At 41.5% G+C, this 22,781-nt stretch overlaps 1 protein-coding gene across 2 annotated transcripts in view; it reads left to right on the top strand.

Annotated features, from left to right (window-relative positions):
* The window catches only part of LOC106561149 (solute carrier organic anion transporter family member 3A1), a 73,685-nt gene that overhangs the window by 43,768 nt on the left and 7,136 nt on the right, over window positions 1-22,781 (top strand). For both annotated transcript variants that reach the window (XM_014124801.3, XM_014124800.3), the window contains exons 3-5: window positions 17,505-17,603; window positions 17,916-18,203; window positions 22,603-22,767. In XM_014124801.3, the coding sequence (XP_013980276.1) occupies window positions 17,505-17,603; window positions 17,916-18,203; window positions 22,603-22,767 (552 nt within the window). The remainder of the gene's footprint in view (window positions 1-17,504; window positions 17,604-17,915; window positions 18,204-22,602; window positions 22,768-22,781) is intronic.

Below are 22,781 nucleotides of genomic sequence, written 5' to 3'. Positions count from 1 at the left end.
ACATGTCAGTTTAATTCACACAGTAACATTATTTACGTTGATTCAAGTTTTCATCTGTCTTCACACCTCTGACGGTGTCCGTACTCCCAGTGTTCCGTGGGAGCGTCCCGCCACGGATAAGGTGTGTTTGACTCCTGTGACAACAAACATATGGCCAGCCATCCGGACAATGTCATAAATTGGGATTGAATCACAATAGGCCCTGGCGCCGGCAAGTCTCAGACACATTTTCATCAATGGCCTTCATCATAGTTCACATTCTTATTTTTCCACTGCACACGCAAATGGAGTTGATTGAGCTTGAACTTCGTATCAGACTCAGTAAAAGGTTTAAATCAGACTCAGTAAAAGGTTCAAATAGGATCCGATTTTTTCCCCATGTGAGCCTGCTCCGTCAGTGTGTAGACTAGTGTTGTTCAGGTTAACATACAGTATGTTTCCTTTCAAAATGTTACATTAGAGCTTGACTTAACTGCACAAATGTAGTCATCTTTTTGACTTTTTTAAGTTTTAACCAATATGGATATTATCACACTATTCTAGGGGTTACCATTTGACACCAGAGGTTATGGCATCACGCCGCCTTCCACCTTCTTATTAATGAATAACTAACTCAGAAAGGATTGAATATGGAGCTGCTAAGACCATTTAAAATATAAATCCTTCTTCTAATAAAACCAGGGTGTGAGCAACAGCTTGTAAATGATGAAATGTGAAGCTGATGCAAAGATGGTTGGACTTTTTGATGTCTTATGTGTTCAAGGTCAAGGAAGTCAACTCAGAGAGGAAGTGTGGAGGAAATGCCCAAAAGGCATTAATGCAGGGTCAGAAGTGAAAGTTGCTCTCTAAGGAATTCTGGGTTAGGCTTAAAGGGTTTCTGGGTGAATTGTTAAAAACTCTTAAGATTTATTTTCCTCTGATATTCTCATGAGTGATTTTTAACATATTTCTACTATTCCCTTTTAACCCATTTCTAATAGTGTAATATATGGGAATCTTATGTAGAAAATTAGACTGAATGTTTGCTTTGATACAGCCTGATACTATATTTAATGTTTACTGAGTGTTTATCATAATCATTTTTTTACTTGATATAAAAAAAGAGACAAGTCGGTAATAATAACAACACAAGCCTTTTGAAACACTTTGCTATACTCATTCATTGCAGCAGCAGTGCTGGTTGTAGTGCATTTTATGGCTTATAAAAGTGTTGAACAATGTGTTATCAGTGCTGAATAACAACTTAAACATGAACTTACTCATAAAAACAGCAGAGTTTTGCTGTATTTGTTAAGTCGATCTCTAGTCATGATTTTAAAAGTTTTTAAATCTCACAGTATCAACTTTGTTGTGCGCTCAAGGCTTCTTGTTACAGTCTATGGCTCGAGGAAACTGTGCAGACTCTGTGATCTGAGCTATCTGATTGGCCAAGGGTAGGCCTGGAGGTGCACTTGATTTTCCCTCTGGGCCTGCCGGGTAGGCGGAGTTCTATCCTCAGACATATGAAAAGGTTCAAAATGGGAACACTGCATTCCCAGCGCTAGGGCTGCTGAATCAAATGCACCTACTGCCAAGAGCACGAAACAAATTAAAAAATAATGATGCAAGGCTGTTTCATTGGGTTTTTTACATAAATGTTTGGTGATCGACTAGGAATGCCTTGAAGATCGACCAGTCGATCGGTAGTTGGTGACCACTGGTATATGCACTCCTTCTGACAATAAATCAAAGTCAGTGTGATTTGCATCTCCTAGTACAGTGGTGTGCTCTGAAAACAGACCCATGTTTCAGTTGGCCTGATGCTGACCTAATCCCCAGTGAATGGAACAGACTCAAGCAACTGTAAAAACACCCCATCTCTTTAATGGTCCAAGTTCAAAGGAAGTAAAGTTTACCAAAACATTTAGGTTACTAGCTTTGTCATTCTTGGCAATAGACTATACCTAAGATGTTGCAAAGTTATTGCACTGCAATGTTGCTCTGTATTTTTGTTTTTTGTTTTCTAAATGCTAACAAGCTCAAATGAAAATAAACTTAATGCAAACACAGGCAATCCAGCTCGTAAAGTAATACATATAGAGGTAGGAGCTACCGAATGTCATTTTTGGTGAGTTTGGACATTTACAATGTGAATGAGAGACATTGCGCAAATGAACAAAGTTTTGACCCATGCTTGTCTGAAGGAAAAACAGTACTCGCTCTGGAGCAGGATGTGTACACACGCTGTGTCTGTGTGGAGTTTGAAGTTGCTAGGGCAACGGCCTGCCTGCTCGGAGATAAGGGGGGAATAACGCCACCCATAACTTTAACTTGATAGTAAAAGTTATTGAGTGTTTTTTCACACAGGATTTTTTTTAAACGCATAAGAAATATCTTGCTGCATTTTGTAAACACAGATGTAAAATGCTTCTTATTGTAGTTTCTGCTCGGCATCAGACTAATTTTGTGCTTCAGTTCACTTCACTCAGATGAGAATTCACGGAAGGGCATTCTATAACTAGACAGCGTTCTGACTCAAGGTAGGAGTCATAGTTTGCTTTTTAGATACTATAATTCAATATCTCTTTCCCCTTGTCAGAATGTGAATAACCTTGGTGGAGATGTTTTGCTTGACTACAGATGACTTCATAGGTAAGGCATTGTTGGAGAGATACTGTAACTTTAGCAGTAGTTGAATAGAGAAGTTTGGCCGACTGCCCATTTCCCCATTGCTTCGCCTTCCCTTGTCAGAAAAGTTAACACTCGTAATGTATTCAGTTACATTTCCCCCCATCCTAAACTACCCTTCAAAAGTTGCCTTGACAGAACAATAAGGTGCTATTTCAGTGCACATTGAGCTCAGTGGAGAGAGAGGGAAGAGGAAACTGTTTGGGCGAGACCAGGCAGCACATTGTGTAGACTATATGTGACATGTTGCTCAGCGTTAACAAGTTGCTGACCCTTCCTTAGGGGCATCACAGAACTGTCCAATCCATTTCATAGACTTTCAGTGTGAATGTTATTCCCTGTCAGTTTGTTCTGCTGGGCACACAGAGAACGGCCAGTGCTGAGTCTGACGACCCAAAGCCTCTCCATTTAGGGCTTTTCATTTGGATCCTCCCTAGAAGAAAGACTCGTCAAAGCCTTTTTACGGTCAGACCCTATCGTCTGTGTAGTTTACTGGAGGGAAGGAGGGAGGGAGGGTATTTTGGCCAGGGTTGATATAGTGTAAAGAGAGGATATTGTTTGAACATTTTCTAGATTTATAGACGCCTCCACGTCGTCTCGTTTATTTCACTGTTCTGTATATACAGTTGAAGTCGGAAGTTTACATACACTTAGGTTGGAGTCATTAAAACTTGTTTTTAAACCACTCCACAAATTTCTTGTTAACAAACTATAGTTTTGGCAAGTCGGTTAGGACATCTACTTTGTGCATGACACAAATAATTTTTCCAACAATTGTTTACAGACCGATTATTTCACTTATAATTCACTGTATCACAATTCCAGTGGGTCAGAAGTTTACATACACTAAGTTGACTGTGCCTTAAACAGCTTGGAAAATTCCAGAAAATGATGTCATGGCTTTAGAAGCTTCTGATAGGCTAATTGACATCATTTGAGTCAATTGGAGGTGTACCTGTGGATGTATTTCAAGGCCTACCTTCAAACTCAGTGCCTCTTTGCTTGACATCATGGGTAAATCAAAAGAAATCAGCCAAGACCTCAGAAAAATATTTGTAGACCTCCACAAGACTGGTTCATCCTTGGGAGCAATTTACAAATGCCTGAAGGTACCATGTTCATCTGTACAAACAATAGTACGCAAGTATAAACACCATGGGACCACGCAACCTTCATACCGCTCAGGAAGGAGGCGTGTTCTGTCTCCTAGAGATGAACGTACTTTGGTGCGAAAAGTGCAAATCAATCCCAGAACAACATCAAATGACCCTGTGAAGATGCTGGAGGAAACAGGTACAAAGTATCTATATCCATAGTAAAACGAGTCCTATATCGACATAACCTGAAAGGCCGCTCAGCAAGGAAGAAGGCACTGCTCCAAAACCGCCATAAAAAAGCCAGACTACGGTTTGCAACTGCACATGGGGACAAAGATTGTACTTTTTGGAGAAATGTCCTCTGGTCTGATAAAACGAAAATATAACTGTTTGGCCATAATGACCATCGTTGAGTTTGGAGTAGAGGTCGACCGATTATGATTTTTCAACGCCGATACCGATTATTGGAGGACCCAAGAAAAACCGATACCGATTAATCGGCCAATTTTTTTAATTGATTTATTTGTAAAAATGACAATTACAACAATACTGAATGAATACTTATTTTAATTTAATATAATACATCAATAAAATCAATTTAGCCTCAAATAAATAATGAAACATGTTCAATTTGGTTTAAATAATGCAAAAACAAAGTGTTGGAGAAGAAAGTAAAAGTGCATTATGTGCCATGTAAGAAAGCTAACGTTTAAGTTCCTTGCTCAGAACATGAGAACATGTGAAAGCTGGTGGTTCCTTTTAACATGAGTCTTCAATATTCCCAGGTAAGAAGTTTTAGGTTGTAGTTATTATAGGAATTATAGGACTATTTCTCTCTATACGATTTGTATTTCATATACCTTTGACTATTGGATGTTCTTATAGGCACTTTAGTATTGCCAGTGTAACAGTATAGCTTCTGTCCCTCTCCTCGCTCCTACCTGGGCTCGAACCAGGAACATATCGACAACAGCCACTCTCGAAGCAGCGTTACCCATGCAGAGCAAGGGAAACAACTACTTCAAGTCTCAGAGCGAGTGACGTTTGAAACGCTATTAGCGCGCACCCGGCTAACTAGCTAGCCATTTCATATCGGTTACACCAGCCTAATCTTGGGAGTTGATAGGCTTGAAGTCATAAACAGCGCAATGCATTGCGAAGAGCTGCTGGCAAAACGCACGAAAGTGCTATTTTGAATGAATGCTTACGAGCCTGCTGCTGCCTACCATCGCTCAGTCAGACTGCTCTATCAAATCATAGACTTAATTATAACATAATAACACACAGAAACACGAGCCTTACGTCATTAATATGATAGAATCCGGAAACTATCACGTTTATTCTTTCAGTGAAATACGGAACCGTACCGTATTTTATCTAACGGGTGGCATCCATAAGTCTAAATGTTCCTGTTACATTGCACAACCTTCAATGTTATGTCATAATTACGTAAAATTCTGGCAAATTAGTTCGCAACGAGCCAGGCGGCCCAAACTGTTGCATACACCCTGACTCTGCGTGCAATGAACGGAAGAGAAGTGACAATTTCACCTGGTTAATATTGCCTGCTAACCTGGATTTCTTTTAGCTAAATATGCCAGTTTAAAAATATATACTTCTGTGTATTGATTTTAAGAAAGGCATTGATGTTTATGGTTAGGTACAGTCGTGCAATCGTGTTAAATCATCCCCCGTTTGGCGAAGTCAGCTGTCTTTGTTAGGAAGAAATAGTCTTCACAGTTCGCAACGAGCCAGGCAGCCCAAACTGCTGCATATACCCTGACTCTGTTGCAGAGGTGACACATTTTCCCTAGTTAAAAGAAATTCATGTTAGCAGGCAATATTAACTAAAGATGCAGGTTTAAAAATATATACTTGTGTATTGATTTTAAGAAAGACATTGATGTTTATGGTTAGGTCAAGTTGAAGCAACGACAGACCTTTTTTCGCGAATGCGCACAGCATCGATTATATGCAACGCAGGACAGGCTAGATAAACTAGTAATATCATCAACCATGTGTAGTTAGCTAGTGATTATGATTGATTGATTGTTTTTATAAGATACGTTTAATGCTAGCTAGCAACTTACCTTGGCTTCTTACTGCATTCGCGTAACAGGCAGGCTCCTCGTGGAGTGCAATGTAAAGCAGGTGGTTAGAGCGTTGGACTAGTTAACCGTAAGGTTGCATCCCCAAGCTGACAAGGTAAAAATCTGTCGTTCTGCCCCTGAACAAGGCAGTTAACCCACCGTTTCTAGGCCGTCATTGAAAATAAGAATGTGTTCTTATCTGACTTGCCTAGTTAAAAAATATTTATATTAAAAAAATAATAATAATAAAAAATAAAAAATCGGTGGCCAAAAATACAGATTACCAATTGTTATGAAAACTTGAAATCGGCCCTAAATATTCGGCCATTCCGATTAATCGGTCGACCTCTAGTTTGGAGGAAAAGGGGGGATGCTTACAAGCCGAAGAACACCATCCCAACCGTGAAGCATGGGGGTGGCAGCATCATGTGGGGGTGCTTTGATGCAGGAGGGACTGGTGCACTTCACAAAATAGATGGCATCATGAGGTAGGAAAATGATGTGGATATATTGAAGCAACATCTCAAGACATCAGTCAGGATGTTAAAGCTTGGTTGCAAATGGGTCTTCCAAATGGACAATGACCGCAAGCATACTTCCAAAGTTGTGGCAAAATGGTTTAAGGACAACAAAGTCAAGGTATTGGAGTGGCCATCACAAAGCCCTGACCTCAATCCTATAGAGAATTTGTGGGCAGAAGTGAAAAAGCATGTGTGAGCAAGGAGGCCTACAAACCTGACTCAATTACACCAGCTCTGTCAGGATGAATGGGCCAACATTCACCCAACTTATTGTGGGAAGCTTGTGGAAGGCTACCCAAATTGTTTGACCCAAGTTAAACAATTTAAAGGCAATGCTACCAAATACAAATTGAGTGTATGTAAACTTCTGACCCACTGGGAATGTGATGAAAGAAATAAAAGCTGAAATAAATCATTCTCTCTACTATTATTCTGACATTTCACATTCTTAAAATAAAGTGGTGATCCTAACTGACCTAAAACCCTGAATTCTTACTAGGATTAAATGTCAGGAAATGTGAAAAACTGAGTTTAAATGTATTTGGCTAAGGTGTATGTAATCTTCCGACTTCAACTGTATCAAGTTAGTTAGTGTTTAAATTCTCTTTAGGCTATCTGATGTTTGTTTTGAACCAGTGTGCACACGGCCCACTCTCAGCAGGTTCCTACCCAAGGTCTTGGTCTTTAATCACTCCAGGCAGCAGTGGTCCACTGTACTTAACACACATGGCTTTATCTGAAGGTCAATAGAAAGTGATATTACTGATGCAAACTATGGTTGGGCGGTATCCAGATTTTCATATTGTCATACCGTCCTTCTATCATCACGGAATATACGGTATTACCGGCTTAGTACACAAGGGGGCGCCAAAACAACGCAAGAAAATCCATTAGGCGTCTATTACCAGAATGCTAAGAAAGTTAGCACAAGTAATAGCGAATATCAATGGAGGCTGTTAGCTAAATGCTAACAAGTGCAAAATAAAATAAACAAATTACAAAGACAGGCAATCCAGCTCATAAAATAATACATATATAGGTGGGAGCTACTGAATGTCATTTTTGGTGAGTTTGGACATTTACAAGCGAATGTGAATGAGAGATATTGTGCATTTGAACAATGTTCTGATGCGTGCTTGTCTGAAGGAAGAACCGTACTGGCTCTGGAGCAGCATGTGTATACGGTGTTTTTATGGAGTCCGGAGTCGCTAGGGCAATGGGCCTTCATGCTCTGATGGGGAAGAGGGGCGAGGAAAAGACCAGCCGAGAACGGAGAGGAGAAAAAACGCAAGGAAATCAAGATATTGACAGCTGTACAAATAACTCAGACACGGAAAGCTAACACAATATGATGCCCCGTCACCTTATTAATTCAGCCACTTATATAACTAGCAAGTTAAACTTCGATGTCGCGATAACACAGAATTCTGCATTTTTACATAGGAAAAAATGACAAAATGCATAAGAAATATCTTGCTGCGTTTTGTAAACGCAGATGTAAAATGCTTCTTGTAATTTCTGCTTGGCATCAGATTAATTTTGTGCTTCAGTTGCAATTCCCTTCTCAGATGAGAATTCACAAACGGGCATTCTATCACTAGACAGCGCTCTGACTGATGTGTAGCTACTTTTCTCTGGTACTTTTCTAGTTGTAGCCAGACTACTTTTCTCCAGTAAAATGCAAGATTAACTTTAAGCAAAACATCAGGAAATGTAGCTGGCTACATTCTTTCTATGATACACATTAGAAATATGATGGCCACGCATCGTTTTTGCAAAAAATACCTTGCTTTTTCATTGTAAGCTCTTACTTGTGTGGCTGCCAGCCAAATAGCGTCGCTTCTGTTGTCATCTGATGAAAATGAAGCTATTTTCTGCCGATTGTGTTCCACTAATGTATTTTCTATGAAACCCTGAACACTCTATTGAGTGAAGAAAACAGAGTTGACTTTTAATATAAAACCCCTGCAATGCACAGCTGGACTCACCTGCTCCTGCTTTCTCTCATTGTGCTATTTACATACATACATGTGACTGGCTCAACTGTTCTGGGGAACTATGGTAAGCTTCATAGTGTAAAATAATTTGACAGTTGAAATGAAGAACGTGATCTGCTTTATCTCTTAACGTATTGCACAAATTGACTGCAGGTATTTACTTAAAAAGTACCTACAAATATTAAAATGTATTGAAAAACTTCAAAGAAATATTGTTTATGGTTTTAACAGTATTGAAAAACCATCCCGTGGTTATTTCCATATACTGCATATATGATATATACTGTATACCGCCAAAGCCTAACACAAACAATGTTACAGTAAACTAAAGTTTGTTTTGTGTCCAGACCTGCAGTTGTATGAATGTCCTCCAACCCTTCCTGTCCTGTACATTGTGTTGTTGTTTTTTGTGACACCCAGTCAGTGTGTAGCGTAACCCAAAAAGGTCTGAGACTCTGAAACCCTGGCAGTTGGCACTAGTTTAAGGATGATCTCTGTCTCTGCCTCTCAATCTGGCCCTCTGTGAAAGTGGCCTGGGGTGGGCAGGCAGTGGTCTGGCCTCCCACGTTGCACTGTCTCCTTATACTCTCACTGGGCTCTGGAGGATTATTCTCCTAGATGCTTAGTAAACTTGAGCAGGATTAATGGAGGGGAACAAAGAATACCTCTGCACAGAGAGAAAAGCAAGAAAATGAACTGAGGGTAAAGGCATACGCTATACAGGCTATGAGGTTCAGTAGCCATTATTGTGTTCACACTTCCTTGTCTTTTCCTACAACTTGTAATGATCAATAGTCTTTGTTTAGACTATAAATGGTTAATATATTTTGGATGGTTACACAACTCTGTGTCACTTTGTGTTTCATTGCATATGCCACTAGCATAGTGTGCATACTGTCCCGTGCACAGAACATGCTATTGGGTGCATACATGTACAGTGCAGCATTACACCTGTGATATGGAGTGCTTGTATGTAGGCTTATGTGTTTGATGGGTTGAATAGCTTTGAAACCATTTTCTCAAGAGGTTTCATTAGGCTCTGGAGTGATGGTGCCAGGAACAATGCAAGGCTGGTCACTGTCTTTTATGGCCTGCATTCTGGTTTAATGTCTGTATTGTGTTAGGAAGGTCCATTAGAGGGAGCTCTATAAACTGGAGGTGCCTGTAAAATATAACTTTGCTTGACTCAATACACACATTAGTGGAGGAAAAGGCCCCTCCTGCCTTTAGATCAGGGTTACAATGTTAAACATGACATTGCCACTTCTATTGCATCTCTATTAAACCTGAATCTGTGTTTGTTGGACGTACCCAGTACTAGGTATTACATTAGGATATGCAAACCTTCCCCTGTTTTTTGTTCATAGATGCAGCATGTATTACAACATAGAGCACAGAGACTAACATTTTCATTTTCCCAAAATATTATTTGCTGTCGGTCAGTGGGATGGACCACTGGGTTAATTAATATCACTAAAGGATGTGATTTATAGACAGCAGGAAGTGCAGCCTGGTTCTGTTGCTCTCTAAGCAAATTAGTGGAAGACAGAAAGACTAGAGCCCAGCGGTGGTATTGAATTACGTCTGACATGCTCTACAGAGAGTATAATTCACGGGATACTTAAATGCTTGAGCAAACTACAAATTAGTTTGTTTTGTACTTGTTCTATAACAGGACTGTTGGAAGAAAATAGGATTTCAGAGGCAATTAAGGGAAATATTTTGAACAATTACAAACAAGACCATTTGGCTCAGGTTATGGCCTTAATTAAGATGAAGATTTATTTCATTAAATCAAAATGTCTATTATTTCTCTTGCATAGTATAATATCGCAGTTTTGTCTTAACTGTTTTCATAGAACTTGAAATGAAGGCGTGTCTTATTTTCATTCTCATTTGCATGCAGAGTAAAATGCTTGCTATCATGGTCATCTAGCAATGCTCAGGTCCAGTTGTGCTGAGATCAGTGGAAAGACTTGAGGTTTGAAAACATTTGAACTGGTTCACCTACAAGATGGTTGGGGAATAACCAGATGCCATGCTAAATGCAACCAAGCCTGTCAGTGGTGGCCTAGAGGGAAATCTCATAAATGAACCATGCAAAATCACCTCTCACATATGGCCACACCACATTCATTATCCCACAGAGTTTAACCTGAGCTCCTCAGAAAAGTGTGAGAGGAAGAGAGGGAGGGAGAGAGAGCGAAATGGAAAAGGTGAAAGGAGGCCTATCCGCTTGATGTCAGGAACTGGGGAGATGATCACTTGCTTTTGTACCTACTGTCCTGAGATGAGGATGAGAGAGAGAGAGAGAGGAGTAGGTGGGGGCTGCCTGTTTGTCCTCAGTAGGGGAGGGGTAGGCTCGTGTGGTGCACCTGCCTGCCTGGAGAGAGAAACACTGGGTGTTCTTGCTTGTCCTTAGAGTGAGCTTTTCTTTTGACAGCTCTAAAAATAAAACATCTCTTAGACCTATTTGCTGGCCATTTCATGTCTTCCAGATAAGACAAAAGGAGGGGGGAATGGCTAGAAGCACTGTAGAAGTCCTGCAGCTCTGTGTTTGTTGTGACTCAGGCAGGGCTGGGTAGCTTCTGTCCCAGGTTCATATCACTAAGAATGTCTTGCGTTCACTGCTATGGAATGTTAAGTCTCAGCATTATTTTCCTTATCTGGAACGCTTAAACCTGCAGGATGACAGCAAAATCATATGCCCCCCAGGCCTCCCGAGTGGCGCAGTGGTCTAAGGCACTGCATCGCAGTGCTAGCTGTTCCACTAGAGATTCTGGGTTCAAGTCCAGGCTCTGTCGCAGCCGGCCGTGACCGGGAGGCCCATGGGGCGGCGCACAATTTGCCCAGCGTCGTCTGGGTTAAGGAGGGTTTGGCCGGCAGGGATATCCTTGTCTCATCGCTCACTAGCGGGCCGGGCGCAGTGCACACTGACACGGTCGCCAGGTGTACGGTGTTTCTTCCGACACATTGGTGCGGCTGGCTTCCGGGTTGGATGGGCATTGTGTCAAGAAGCAGTGCGGCTTGATTGGGTTGTGTTTCGGAGGACGCATGACTCTCGACCTTCGCCTCTCCTGAGTCCGTACGGGAGTTGCAGCGATGAGACAAGACTGTAACTACCAATTGGATACCACGAAATTGGGGAGAAAAAAGGAGTGACATTTATTTAATTTTTTTTGAAAAAAAAAAAGAATAATAATCATATGCCTCTCATTTTCTCACTATCAGATGCACAGAACGCATGGTCCTTGAAAAAGGTTGAATGTTGAAATATATTAGGTTCATGACATGTCTTGTGCAACAGATGTAGGATAGTTGAGTGTGATTACCAAGGAGATAGTGTTTCTGAAACAGAGAGTTTGGTTTAAACTTTGAGCCTGTAAGTGAGTGATTATGGACTTACTTTAAAGGCGTCAGCATGCTTCCCAGCCAAAACAGTTTGATAGAGTTTGTGCATATATTATGATGTCAATCTGTGACGTTTTTGTTTGTTTTGGACTTCGGCGATGGGTTTTTTCGGCTGTTCGGGAACACAGCATTTTTTCTGAAGGCAATCCGAGGTTCGGAGTCGAAGTCTATGCCCCTTTGTTGGTCATTGGTCAACTGTAGCGATTCTTCAGTAAATTCTTTGTTGTCATTCAAGGACAGATGACTCGTTTTCATTGAAAAATACTGCACCAAACATCTTAGATGTAAAATTGCGCGACTAAGATCTCTTCGGCAAAAAAAACGTCAAATGAACGACAGATTTCTGGTGTTATCTTAGATTAATTCTGACTATTTTGAGGAAGCATATACTGGCTACAGTGTCTCAAAATGGACAAACAGTACTATTGCTGCTTTTAAGCGAGTATGCGAGCACACTCGTTCGGCACTGAAGCATGCTGACGCCTTAACCGGCAAGCCTCTGGAAGGTGATATCACTAACTGAGTTGTTCTTCTTTGATGTTTCCTGTGGTGAGAACAATGGTGGCGTTGTTGCTATTTGGAAACAACACTCTGTTTCTAAGGAAAAGCTTGAAACAGTGACTGCACAGCACTAATTTGATGCACAACAGGCCATTTAGTGTATACACAAGATGGAAACTGTGCTGGAGTTTCTCCTGAAAACGCTGTCAGCATGCATGACAACTTTATTGGCATAATCTGCTCCCTTTGCTTTCTCTCTCCTGCTTTTATTACATTTTTACAACTCTATGTACTATTTTGGGAATAGTTTTGTTCCATGTAGTATTTTATTTGTCTGTTAGGAATGACTTACTGAAGGACACCATGGTGAAACTAAGAGTGATCATTCGGTGCATAAGTTATTATTTCACTGGAAATTACTTGTAGGCTATTCAATCACAGTCAGAGATCAACAATTGTTGTTACAGCTGGTTGGAGAAATAGATGACAGACTACTGGAGTCTGGTTCAAGACTACAGACAAAGTGATTGATCCTAGAGCAGTGTCGGGGAACGGTACTTTTAAAAGTAACTTGTTACGTTACAACGTTACTTGCAATAAAAGTAACTTGTTATGTTACACCGTTACTTACTATGGAAAGTAACTAGTTACATTACTTTTGCGTTACCAAAAACAGAAAACCCTCTGAAGAGGCCTTGCACGTGTTGGTCATTCATTCTTATGCCCAATTGACTATCTTTGAATGGCTTGCATAGCCTAATCTATAACTCTGGGCTATACCAGGTCAAGTAATAAAGACAGACACCATATCTCCTTTACAATACTTTACAATACTTAAATAAATAATATAAAACCACCTTGGCAATAAAGGGAGAGCTCAAATACAAGGACAAGAGGCTACTGTTTTACACACATACGAACTGGCCAGAGAGATTCTATGTAAAACTATATGATCACATTGTGTAATTGTAGTGCCCTTTCCTTTTATTGTGAAGACAGAGCTGGAGAAATGTAATTTCTTATCAACTGAGCCTAATTTGATCACCTAGCTACGTTGTTTGCTTTATTACCAGACAATAAATGGGTCAATCGCCTGAACCCGATGATCCTGTGTTTGCTTGTGAATCCTGCAAGTAGCATCAGTCAAAATTTGAGGGGTAACATCTGTCCTTTTCTTCTACCAATTTAAAGTAATGTGAATACTTCCACGATAAAGGCTATTGTCTCTGCCATCTTGCTAGCTATCTAGCTACCAGTTGCCATGCCAGCTACATGCTGCAACGTTCATGCAGAAACAGGAAGAGCGTGAATGTAGGATAGAGGGAGTGATTTTAATTTGTGCCAACAAAGAAAAAGGGAAATAATATTGTAAAAGTAACTAGTTATTATTTAAAGGGATAGTTCACCCAAATTACAAAATTCCATTTTGGTTTCCTTACCCTGTAAGCAGTCTATGGACTATGACGGCAATCCATGCTTTGGTTTAGTTTCCCTGGCACTGTTTCCACATGCTAACATTTTGTGGCACAAATCCTATTCAAGTCATGGGACCGATATTATCATTTTTCGGGCACCCTCAAATTAAACCTGACAGTCTGCACTTTAACCCCAAATTCATTATATCGTTTCTAATTCAAAGTGCTGGAGTACAGAGCCAAAACAACAAAAAATGTGTCACTGTCCCAATACTTTTGAAGCTCACTGTAGCTGTGTCTCTATTTGCCTTCAACCAACAGGCCATGTTGGCCTTACTGCCAACCTCCCAGACAACCAGGGTTTTTCCTAGGTCTAAGGAAGAAGCAATATGTTTTGTTCCCAGCTTGACAACCCTAAAGCAAACACTCCAGACTTCCCTTTCTTTATCCAGACAAAGTGACCTGATTTGTTCTGTGTTATGACAGGAACAATTTGCAGTACTTTATTGTTGTGCCTTGCCTAGGAGAAAAACCTTACAAGCCAGTAATGTGAAACATATAGCCTATGGAATACAAAAATCACTAAAACTGATGTGTTTGAATGTGCATGTTAATTCCCTACTTAGGTTTGGGCGGTATGGTGGTATGTTCAGGATGCAGGGTCTCATTGTCAGTATTCACAGTGATGTGCATGTATATACTAGGGATGCACGATATATCGGTAAGTATATCGGAATCGTCCGATATTAGCTAAAAATGCCAACATCGTCATTGGCCCGATGTCTAGTTTAATGCCGATGTGCAAAACCGATGTCAAAGCTGATGTGCTTAACTATATAACGTAGATAGATGACGTAAGGACGCCACGAAAAATATAGCGCTACACCTGCAACACAGCATTCCTAACCTAGCCCACAATGTCTGCTGTGTGGATTGAGCAGTCAACAAGTTGAGCAGTCATTTGAAAGAGTAAGAACATTTCAGCGAGACAACATAAAGACGAAATCCATTAATGCCAAGATAATGGAATTCATTGCCCCTGACAATCAACCGTTCTCTGTCGTGGATGATGTTGGCTTTTGCCGACTGGTCGAGCACCGGTAAACACTACCAAGTAGGCGCTATTTTTCAGATGCTGCCCTACCGGAGTTACACAGCATCCATGAGCTACTTGATATGGACGTCACTGCTATGAGCTTCACGACTGACATTTGGACCAGCGATGTCAGCCCGATGAGCATTATGATTCTGACAGCACAGTGGGTCCACGAGGATTTCCTACTGAGGAAAGCCGTATTGTATGCTCAAGAATGTGCTGGTTCTCATGCCGCTGCTGACATTTCATTGGCATTTGAGAACATGTTTGAAACTTGGGAAACATGAACACTCCTAGCTCCATTCGAACAACTGACTCGAGAAATAAGCTCAACTGTGTCTGCAGCAGACGTGATACCCAGTCATGGCATTGAAACACCTGCTCAACAAAAATGCCAACACAGACCGTCGGGTTAACTTGGAAAAGTACTCTACTAGAGGCTGTGAACAAGCGATTCGGTGGCGTTCTCTCTGAGCCTCTACTGTGTCGCCACCATGCTCGATGCTAGGTACAAGGACTGCTACTTCGATGCAGACAAGAAACAGGGTTTATGTGAAATGTTACAGACACAGCTGGACAAGATGGAAACAGACATAGTGACAGTGCACACCGAGGAAGAGAGGCCACAGACAGACAGAGCTGAAACTTCACTGCTTGACATGTATGATGAAATCCTGGTGAGACTGAACAAATGAACAACGAAACAGTATAGCAAGTAAGTGAAAGAAATAGGTTTTGATTATGTTTTACTGGTAATGGGGACATACGTAAATGCCAACAAAATAACTTTGTGGTCAGTGTGGTCTGTGTGTATGTGTGTGTGTGTGTGTGTGTGTGTGTGTGTGTGTGTGTGTGTGTGTGTGTGTGTGTGTGTGTGTGTGTTTCAACTATTTAACTGTACTCGAATGCTTAAAACGGCGCTAAAATGTTAAATATCGGTTATCGGTGTCGGGTTTTTTTTTTGGCAAGGAAGATATCAGATATCGGTATTGGCCAAAAATGACATATCGGTACATCCCTAGTATATACAGCTTTGATCTAAGCCAGTGTAATTTAGTGAATGGTGAAACTGATTCATTTTTTCCATACATGCTCATTAATTGGCTGCTCGAGGCATATGCATAACATCTGTCATGCTGACTGGAGCTGGATTCCCATCGGTACTAGGGCTGACCCGGAGCCAGCACGGGAAATGTCAGGCGGATGCTCCACTCAGTGGTGCTCCTGCTCCCTTCCCTTCTTCTCTCCGCCCCTCTCTTTAATGGAGCACAACTGAAAAGGGAGCTGGGATAGCAAGGAGGGCTACTGCTTTTGTGTATCTCTAAATCATCACAGTTAGTCAACCAGCTAGGGCGTAATATCACACCTCTGCTTAAGTGTTCTCTGCACTTTCTAGGAAGGGAAGTGGCATACCTAGTCAGTTGCACAACTGAATAGATTCAACCGAAATAGCACTGTTTTGTAATAATTTTGTTTGTCCTTTGTTCGCACATTTTAAAGTAAAGTGTAATTCCAGTAAACTCATTGCTGGATTAAAACATTACTATTTTAGGGTTTAAACCCATAATGCACCCATAATGCATAATCTGACTACCATGCACTAGCGAGAAAAGGGAAACACTCGGCAAACATACTTTATCTTGTGCAGGCCTGATGAAAAAGAGAGACACACTTCTATCTTCTGACATTTACAGTATTTGTGTTTTTTTGGGCTGTGAATGGACTAGTGTTGGGTGAAGTGCTGCCTGTCGAAACCCTCCCATTGTCTGTCTGCCCATCAGGCGTTTTAAACAGCACCTGCCAAAGCTCAGTGTTATGCTAAGTGTCATTTTATTTCAGTAATAACATGGCCATGGGCTCTGAGCCTCCCCAGCACAAGACCTGACTGGCCTGAGCTTCAGCCAGAGGCTCTGGGGAGTGTCAGTTGGTCCAGGAGCTGCTTACTGCTTTAACCCACATTATCCATAATATTCCATGCCTGACTCACTAACACATTCAAATGTGATGTTTTGTTTCCACTTTCAATGAATGAGTTTACATTAAATGAGACAATGTGTCGAAAGATAAAAGGAGATTAGGTGACCAAATAAAGCCTCCCAGGTCCTCATGAGCGCTGGCTCTTTGTCCACCTCTGTCTGTCTGACTCCGTGTGCCAGGCTCTCACCCACACTCTGACAGATAACACTTTAATAAGGATGTGTGGTCCCACAGTCCTGCTCCAGCTGGCCACACTATTAGAGCTGGGCAGTTTGTAGATTGTCATTGTTTTATAGTAGGTCTCTTTTATATCAAGTGAATATTTTTTCGATATGTACAGTATGCAGAGCAAGTATAATTTCTCTCATTATTGTATGGCATCAGTGGGTTGATGATTGTCAAAATCTGTCTGGTTGGGATCAGAGGTGATACACGTATTTAAGTGCAGTTCAAAACAGTTTCCTGGCGATTTTTTTTTTCTCGTAATTATTTACATAGCATGCTTAAATACAACATTTGTCCTTACAATGAAATAGTCCCTTGATTACGGCCCTCTGCATTATAAAGCTTGCCCCATACTGCCCTCTGGAAAAAGCAATGGATTAGTGAACATGGTTCACCACCTTGTGGTTGAGTTTAGAATTGTTACATTTCATCCATGAGATGGTTAATGTGTTGTCTACTGTACTACTATAAAGCCTTATCTCTCTACTTGTCTCCATGTCATTCCAGGGATCGTCTTCTCTACTTTGGTGTTTGGGCCTGCCTGTGGTTTCCTCCTGGGGTCCCTCTGCACCAAGTTCTATGTGGACTTCCTCTTCATCGACACCAGTGAGTTACTGGGAAATACAACCTCACGTCACTCCCAACACTGTTCTATGGAAAAGCAATTAAGAAGTCCATTAACCTAGCAACACATAATTAGAGCTAAGTACTTTGTTATTCAAGGTAAGCCAAAGTAATGTTAATTTTGTTTATTAACATTATAGTATTATGATTGAATTATGAGCCTATAATCTAATTGTTAAATTAACACTCTCCCTCTAGAATCTAACATTGGAATTCCTCAGTAGTTGAATATAAGCCAAGAGGCAAATGTTTCCTCTCAATATTTAGTTTGATAAAAGTGTTCCGTCTGCACAGGTAAGCTGGACATCACTTCTGATGACCCTCGGTGGATCGGAGCCTGGTGGGGAGGCTTCCTCCTGTGTGGTGCCTTGCTCTTTTTCTCATCCCTCTTCATGTTTGGCTTCCCCCAAACCCTGTCAGACCGAGAGAAGGACAGGGACGGTGGAGGGGAGAGTGAGCAGGCCATGCTCCCCTCTACCTCTCTGCCCCTGGACTATAATGAGATGCCCAAGTCCAGCAACGGGGTCGTACACAATAACCATGAGCCTGTCAACGGCCCCACCTGCTTTCAGCAGCTCAGAGGTGAGGGGGGATTTTTTTTCTGTCCCTTTATATTGCATTTAGTATTTGTTCAGTTAAATTAACACTTGTTATGTATTGTATATAGTGTAGCACATCACTTGTTCTCCATCTGTATCCCACCATGATTTGTTAGAATACCTCACAATCAAATGCTGACCGTATTACCTCCCAAGAGTATATTCCCCCTCAAGCCGATACCACGATGGCCCTCAAGGAACTACACTGAACTTTGTGCAAACTGGAAACCACATATCCTGAGGCCGTATTTATTGTAGCTGAGGATTTTAACAAAGAAAATTTGAGGAAAACGTTACTGAAGTTCTATCAACACATTGTCTGAAGTACTCGCGCATCAAAAACTCTCGACCATTGTGACTTCCCCTTCCGGGATGGCTACAAGGCCCGCCCCCACCCTCCCTTCGGCAAATCAGATCACTACTCCATCCTGCTTTTCCCTTCCTATAGGCAGAAACTCAAACAGGAAGTACCCATGCTAAGGTCTATTCAACGTTGGTCTGACCAATCGGAATCCATTCTTCAAGATTGTTTTGATCATGCGGACTGGGATATGTTCCGGGTATCCTATGAGAATGACACTGACGTATACACGGACACAGTGACTGAGTTCATCAGGAAGTGTATAGGGGATGTTGTTCCCACTGTGACTATTAAAACCTACCCAAACCAGAAACAGTGGATAGATGGCAGCATTCAAGGACTGTGGGCTCTAGCTCTCTGTGGCCGACGTGAGTAAGACGTTTAAGCGTGTTAACCCTCGTAAGTCTGCCGGACCAGACGTCATCCCTATCCGCGTCCTCAGAGCATCCGCAGGCCAGCTGGCTGGAGTGTTTACGGACATATTCAATCTCTCCCTATCCCAGTCTGCTGTCCCCACTTGCTTCAAGACGTCCACCATTGTTTCTGTACCAAAGAAAGCAAAGGTGACTAAACTAAATGACTATTGCCCCGTAGCACTAACTTCTGTCATCATGAAATGCTTTAAGAGGCTAGTTAAGGATCATATCACCTCCACCTTACCTGTTACCCTAGACCCACTTCAATTTGCTTACCGCCCCAATAGATCCACAAACGATGCAATCGCCATCGCACTGTACACTGCCCTATCCCATCTGGACGAGCAATACCTATGTAAGAATGCTGTTCATTGACTATAGCTGAGCATTCAACAACATAATACCCTCCAAGCTTATCATCAAGCTCGGGGCCCTGGGTCTGAACCCTGTCCTGTGCAACTGGTCCTGGACTTCCTGATGGGCCGCCCCCAGGTGGTGAAGGTAGGAAACAACACCTCCACTACACTGATCCTCAACACAGGGGCCCCACAAGGGTGTGTGTTCAGCTCCCTCCTTACTCCCTGCACGCCTACAACTCAATCATCAAGTTTGCAGATGACACAACAGTAGTAGACTTGATTACCAACAATGACGAGACAGCCTACATGGAGGAGGTGAGGGCCCTAGCGGAGTGGTGCCAGGAAAATAACCTCTCCCTCAACGTCAACAAAATGAAGGAGATGATCGGGGACTTCAGGAGACAGCAGAGGGAGCACGCCTCTATCCACATCGACGGGACCGCAGTGGAGAAGGTGAAACGCTTCAAGTTCCTTGGAGTACACATTACTGACAATTTGAAATGGTCCACCCACACAGACAGTGTGGTGAAGAAGGCACAACAGCGCCTCTTCAACCTCAGGAGGCTGAAGAAATTTGGCTTGGCCCCTAAGACCCTCACAAACTTTTACAGATGCACAATTGAAAGCATCCTGTCGGGCTGTATCACCACCTGGTACGGCAACTGCACCGCCCACAACCGCAGGGCTCTCCAGAGGGTGATGCGGTATGCCCAACGCATCACTGGGAGCGTTCTGCCTGCGCTCCAGGACACTTACAGCACCCAATGTCACAGGAAGGCCAAAAAGATCATCAAGGACATCAACCACCCGAGCCACGGCCTGTTCACCCCGCTATCATCCAGAAGGTGAGGTCAGTGCAGGTGCATCAAAGCTGGGACTGAGAGACTGAAAAACAGCTTCTATCTCAAGGCTGTCAGACTGTTAAATAGCCATCACTAGCCAGCCACCACCCGCTTACTCAACCCTGCACCTTAGAGGCTGCTGCCCTATGTACATAGAAATGGAATCACTGGTCACTTTAATAATGTTTACATACTGCTTTACTCATTTCATATGTATATACTGTATTCTACTGTATTTTAGTCAATGCCATTCCGACATTGCTCATCCTAATATTTATATATTTCTTAATTCCATTCTAACAGTGACATGCTTACTTATGGGCCCTTCCCAACAATGCAGAGAGAAAAATGTTGAAAAAGTACACAATAAGTAAGGCCAACTTGTCCATATACACTGGTTACCAGTAACGAGTTGATTTGTAGGGCTATGAGGTAATTGAGGTAGGTATAGTTGAAGTCGGAAGTTTACATACACTTAGGTTTGTTAACAAACTATAGTTTTGGCAAGTCGGTTAGGACATCTACTTTGTGCATGACACAAGTAATTTTTCCAACAATTGTTTACAGACAGATTATTTCACTTATAATTCACTCCAGCCACTTTAATAATGGAAAAATTGATGTAATCAATGTATCACTAGCAATTTAAATAATGTTTACATACCCTACATTACTCATCCCATATGTATATACTGTACGCTATACCATCTACTGCATCTTGCCATCTTGATGTAATTGAATGTATCACTAGCCACTTTAAACAATGCCACTTTCTATAATGTTCTCATACCCTACATTACTCATCTCATATGTATATACTGTACGCTATACCATCTACTGCATCTTGCCATCTTGATGTAATGTATCACTAGCCACTTTAAACAATGCCACTTCATATAATGTTTTCATACCCTACATTACTCATCTCATATGTATATACTGTACTCTTACCATCTACTGCATTTTGCCTATGCCGTTCGGCCATCACTCATTTATATATTTTTATGTACATATTTGTATTCATTTCTTTACACTTGTGTGTATAGGGTAGTTGTTGTGGAATTGTTAGGTTATATTACTTGTTAGAGATTACTGCATGGTCAGAACTAGAAGTGCAAGCATTTCGCTACACTTGAATGAACATCTGCTAACCATGTGTATGTGACAAATAAACTTGATTTAATTTGATCACAATTCCAGTGGGTCAGAAGTTTACATACACTAAGTTGAAAAACTGCGTTTAAATGTATTTCAAATCAAATGTATTTATAAAGCCCTTCTTACATCAGCTGATGTCACAAAGTGCTGTACAGAAACCCAGCCTAAAACCCAAACAATGCAGGTGTAAAAGCACAGTGGCTAGGAAAAACTCCCTAGAAAGGCCAGAACCTAGGTCCTCTGAGAGTTCAGAAAGAAAGAGAGAAAGAGAGAGAATTAGAGAGAGCATACTTAAATTCGCACAGGACACCGGATAAGACAGGATAAATGCTCCAGATATAACAGACTGACCCTAGCCCCCCGACACATAAACTACTGCAGCATAAATACTGGAGGCTGAGACAGGAGGGGTCGGGAGACACTGTGGCCCCATCCGACGATACCCCCGGACAGGGCCAAACAGGCAGGACATAACCCCACCCACTTTGCCAAAGCACAGCCCCCACACCACTAGAGGGATATCTTCAACCACCAACTTACCATCCTGAGACAAGGCCGAGTATGGCCACAAAGATCTCCGCCACGGAGATTGTGCCATATTTGGCTAAGGTGTATGTAAACTTCCAACTTCAATTGTAGGTGCAAATGTAGGATCTTAATTTGATCACTTTTTTTTCCTGTGAATTTTCCTGTGAACTTGTAGTATATTCAAGGTTTTTAAAGGCTTCTAAGGTTAGTAATTTCCACTTAAAAAGGTCAGACTTGATTTGCCCTAACGAAAAATATATCTACCCTCAAAACTTTTTTAAATAAATTATAATCCATATAATAATTCACATTTCCCATTGCTGTAGGATTATTTTCTTTTATGAAAATGTTTGTTTTCAAAACTGCGATTTGAAAAACAGTTCCAGATTCTGTTTTGTAAAGTCTGGACTGTTTTGTCTGATAAGTCTGATATCGTACACTATATCTGGGGTAGTGTACGATATATGTTGCCTGTTATGTTGTCTGTTATGAGAAAAGAAAGCAAGGGAATTAAATCCTCTGCTTCTACTGAAATGATGTAGCTTTTTACTAGTCATGAGGAAAGAATAAAATAAATTCCACATACAAATTACAATGTTTTCAGATTTTTATATTAACCTTACACCAGTTTAATGTAACTGGCAGATTTTTATTTATAGCAAGAGAGAGATGTCTGTGTCCAAGTGACGCTTTGATGTTAAGGATCTTCTCTTTTCAGTGATCCCTAAAGTGACCAAGCACCTCCTGTCCAACCCAGTGTATACCTGCATCACGCTGGCTGCCTGTATGGAGATTGGTGTAGTGGCTGGCTTCGCTGCCTTCCTGGGGAAGTACCTGGAGCAGCAGTTTAACCTCACAACCTCTTCAGCCAATCAACTACTAGGTGAGTGGCATGCA

The sequence above is a fragment of the Salmo salar genome, chromosome 10 (genome assembly GCF_965601325.2).
Source record: "Salmo salar chromosome 10, fSalSal1, whole genome shotgun sequence".
Taxonomy (NCBI): domain Eukaryota; kingdom Metazoa; phylum Chordata; class Actinopteri; order Salmoniformes; family Salmonidae; genus Salmo; species Salmo salar.
The sequence above is the reverse complement of the archived record's forward strand: the minus strand, read 5'-3'. Positions and strand labels throughout refer to the sequence as shown.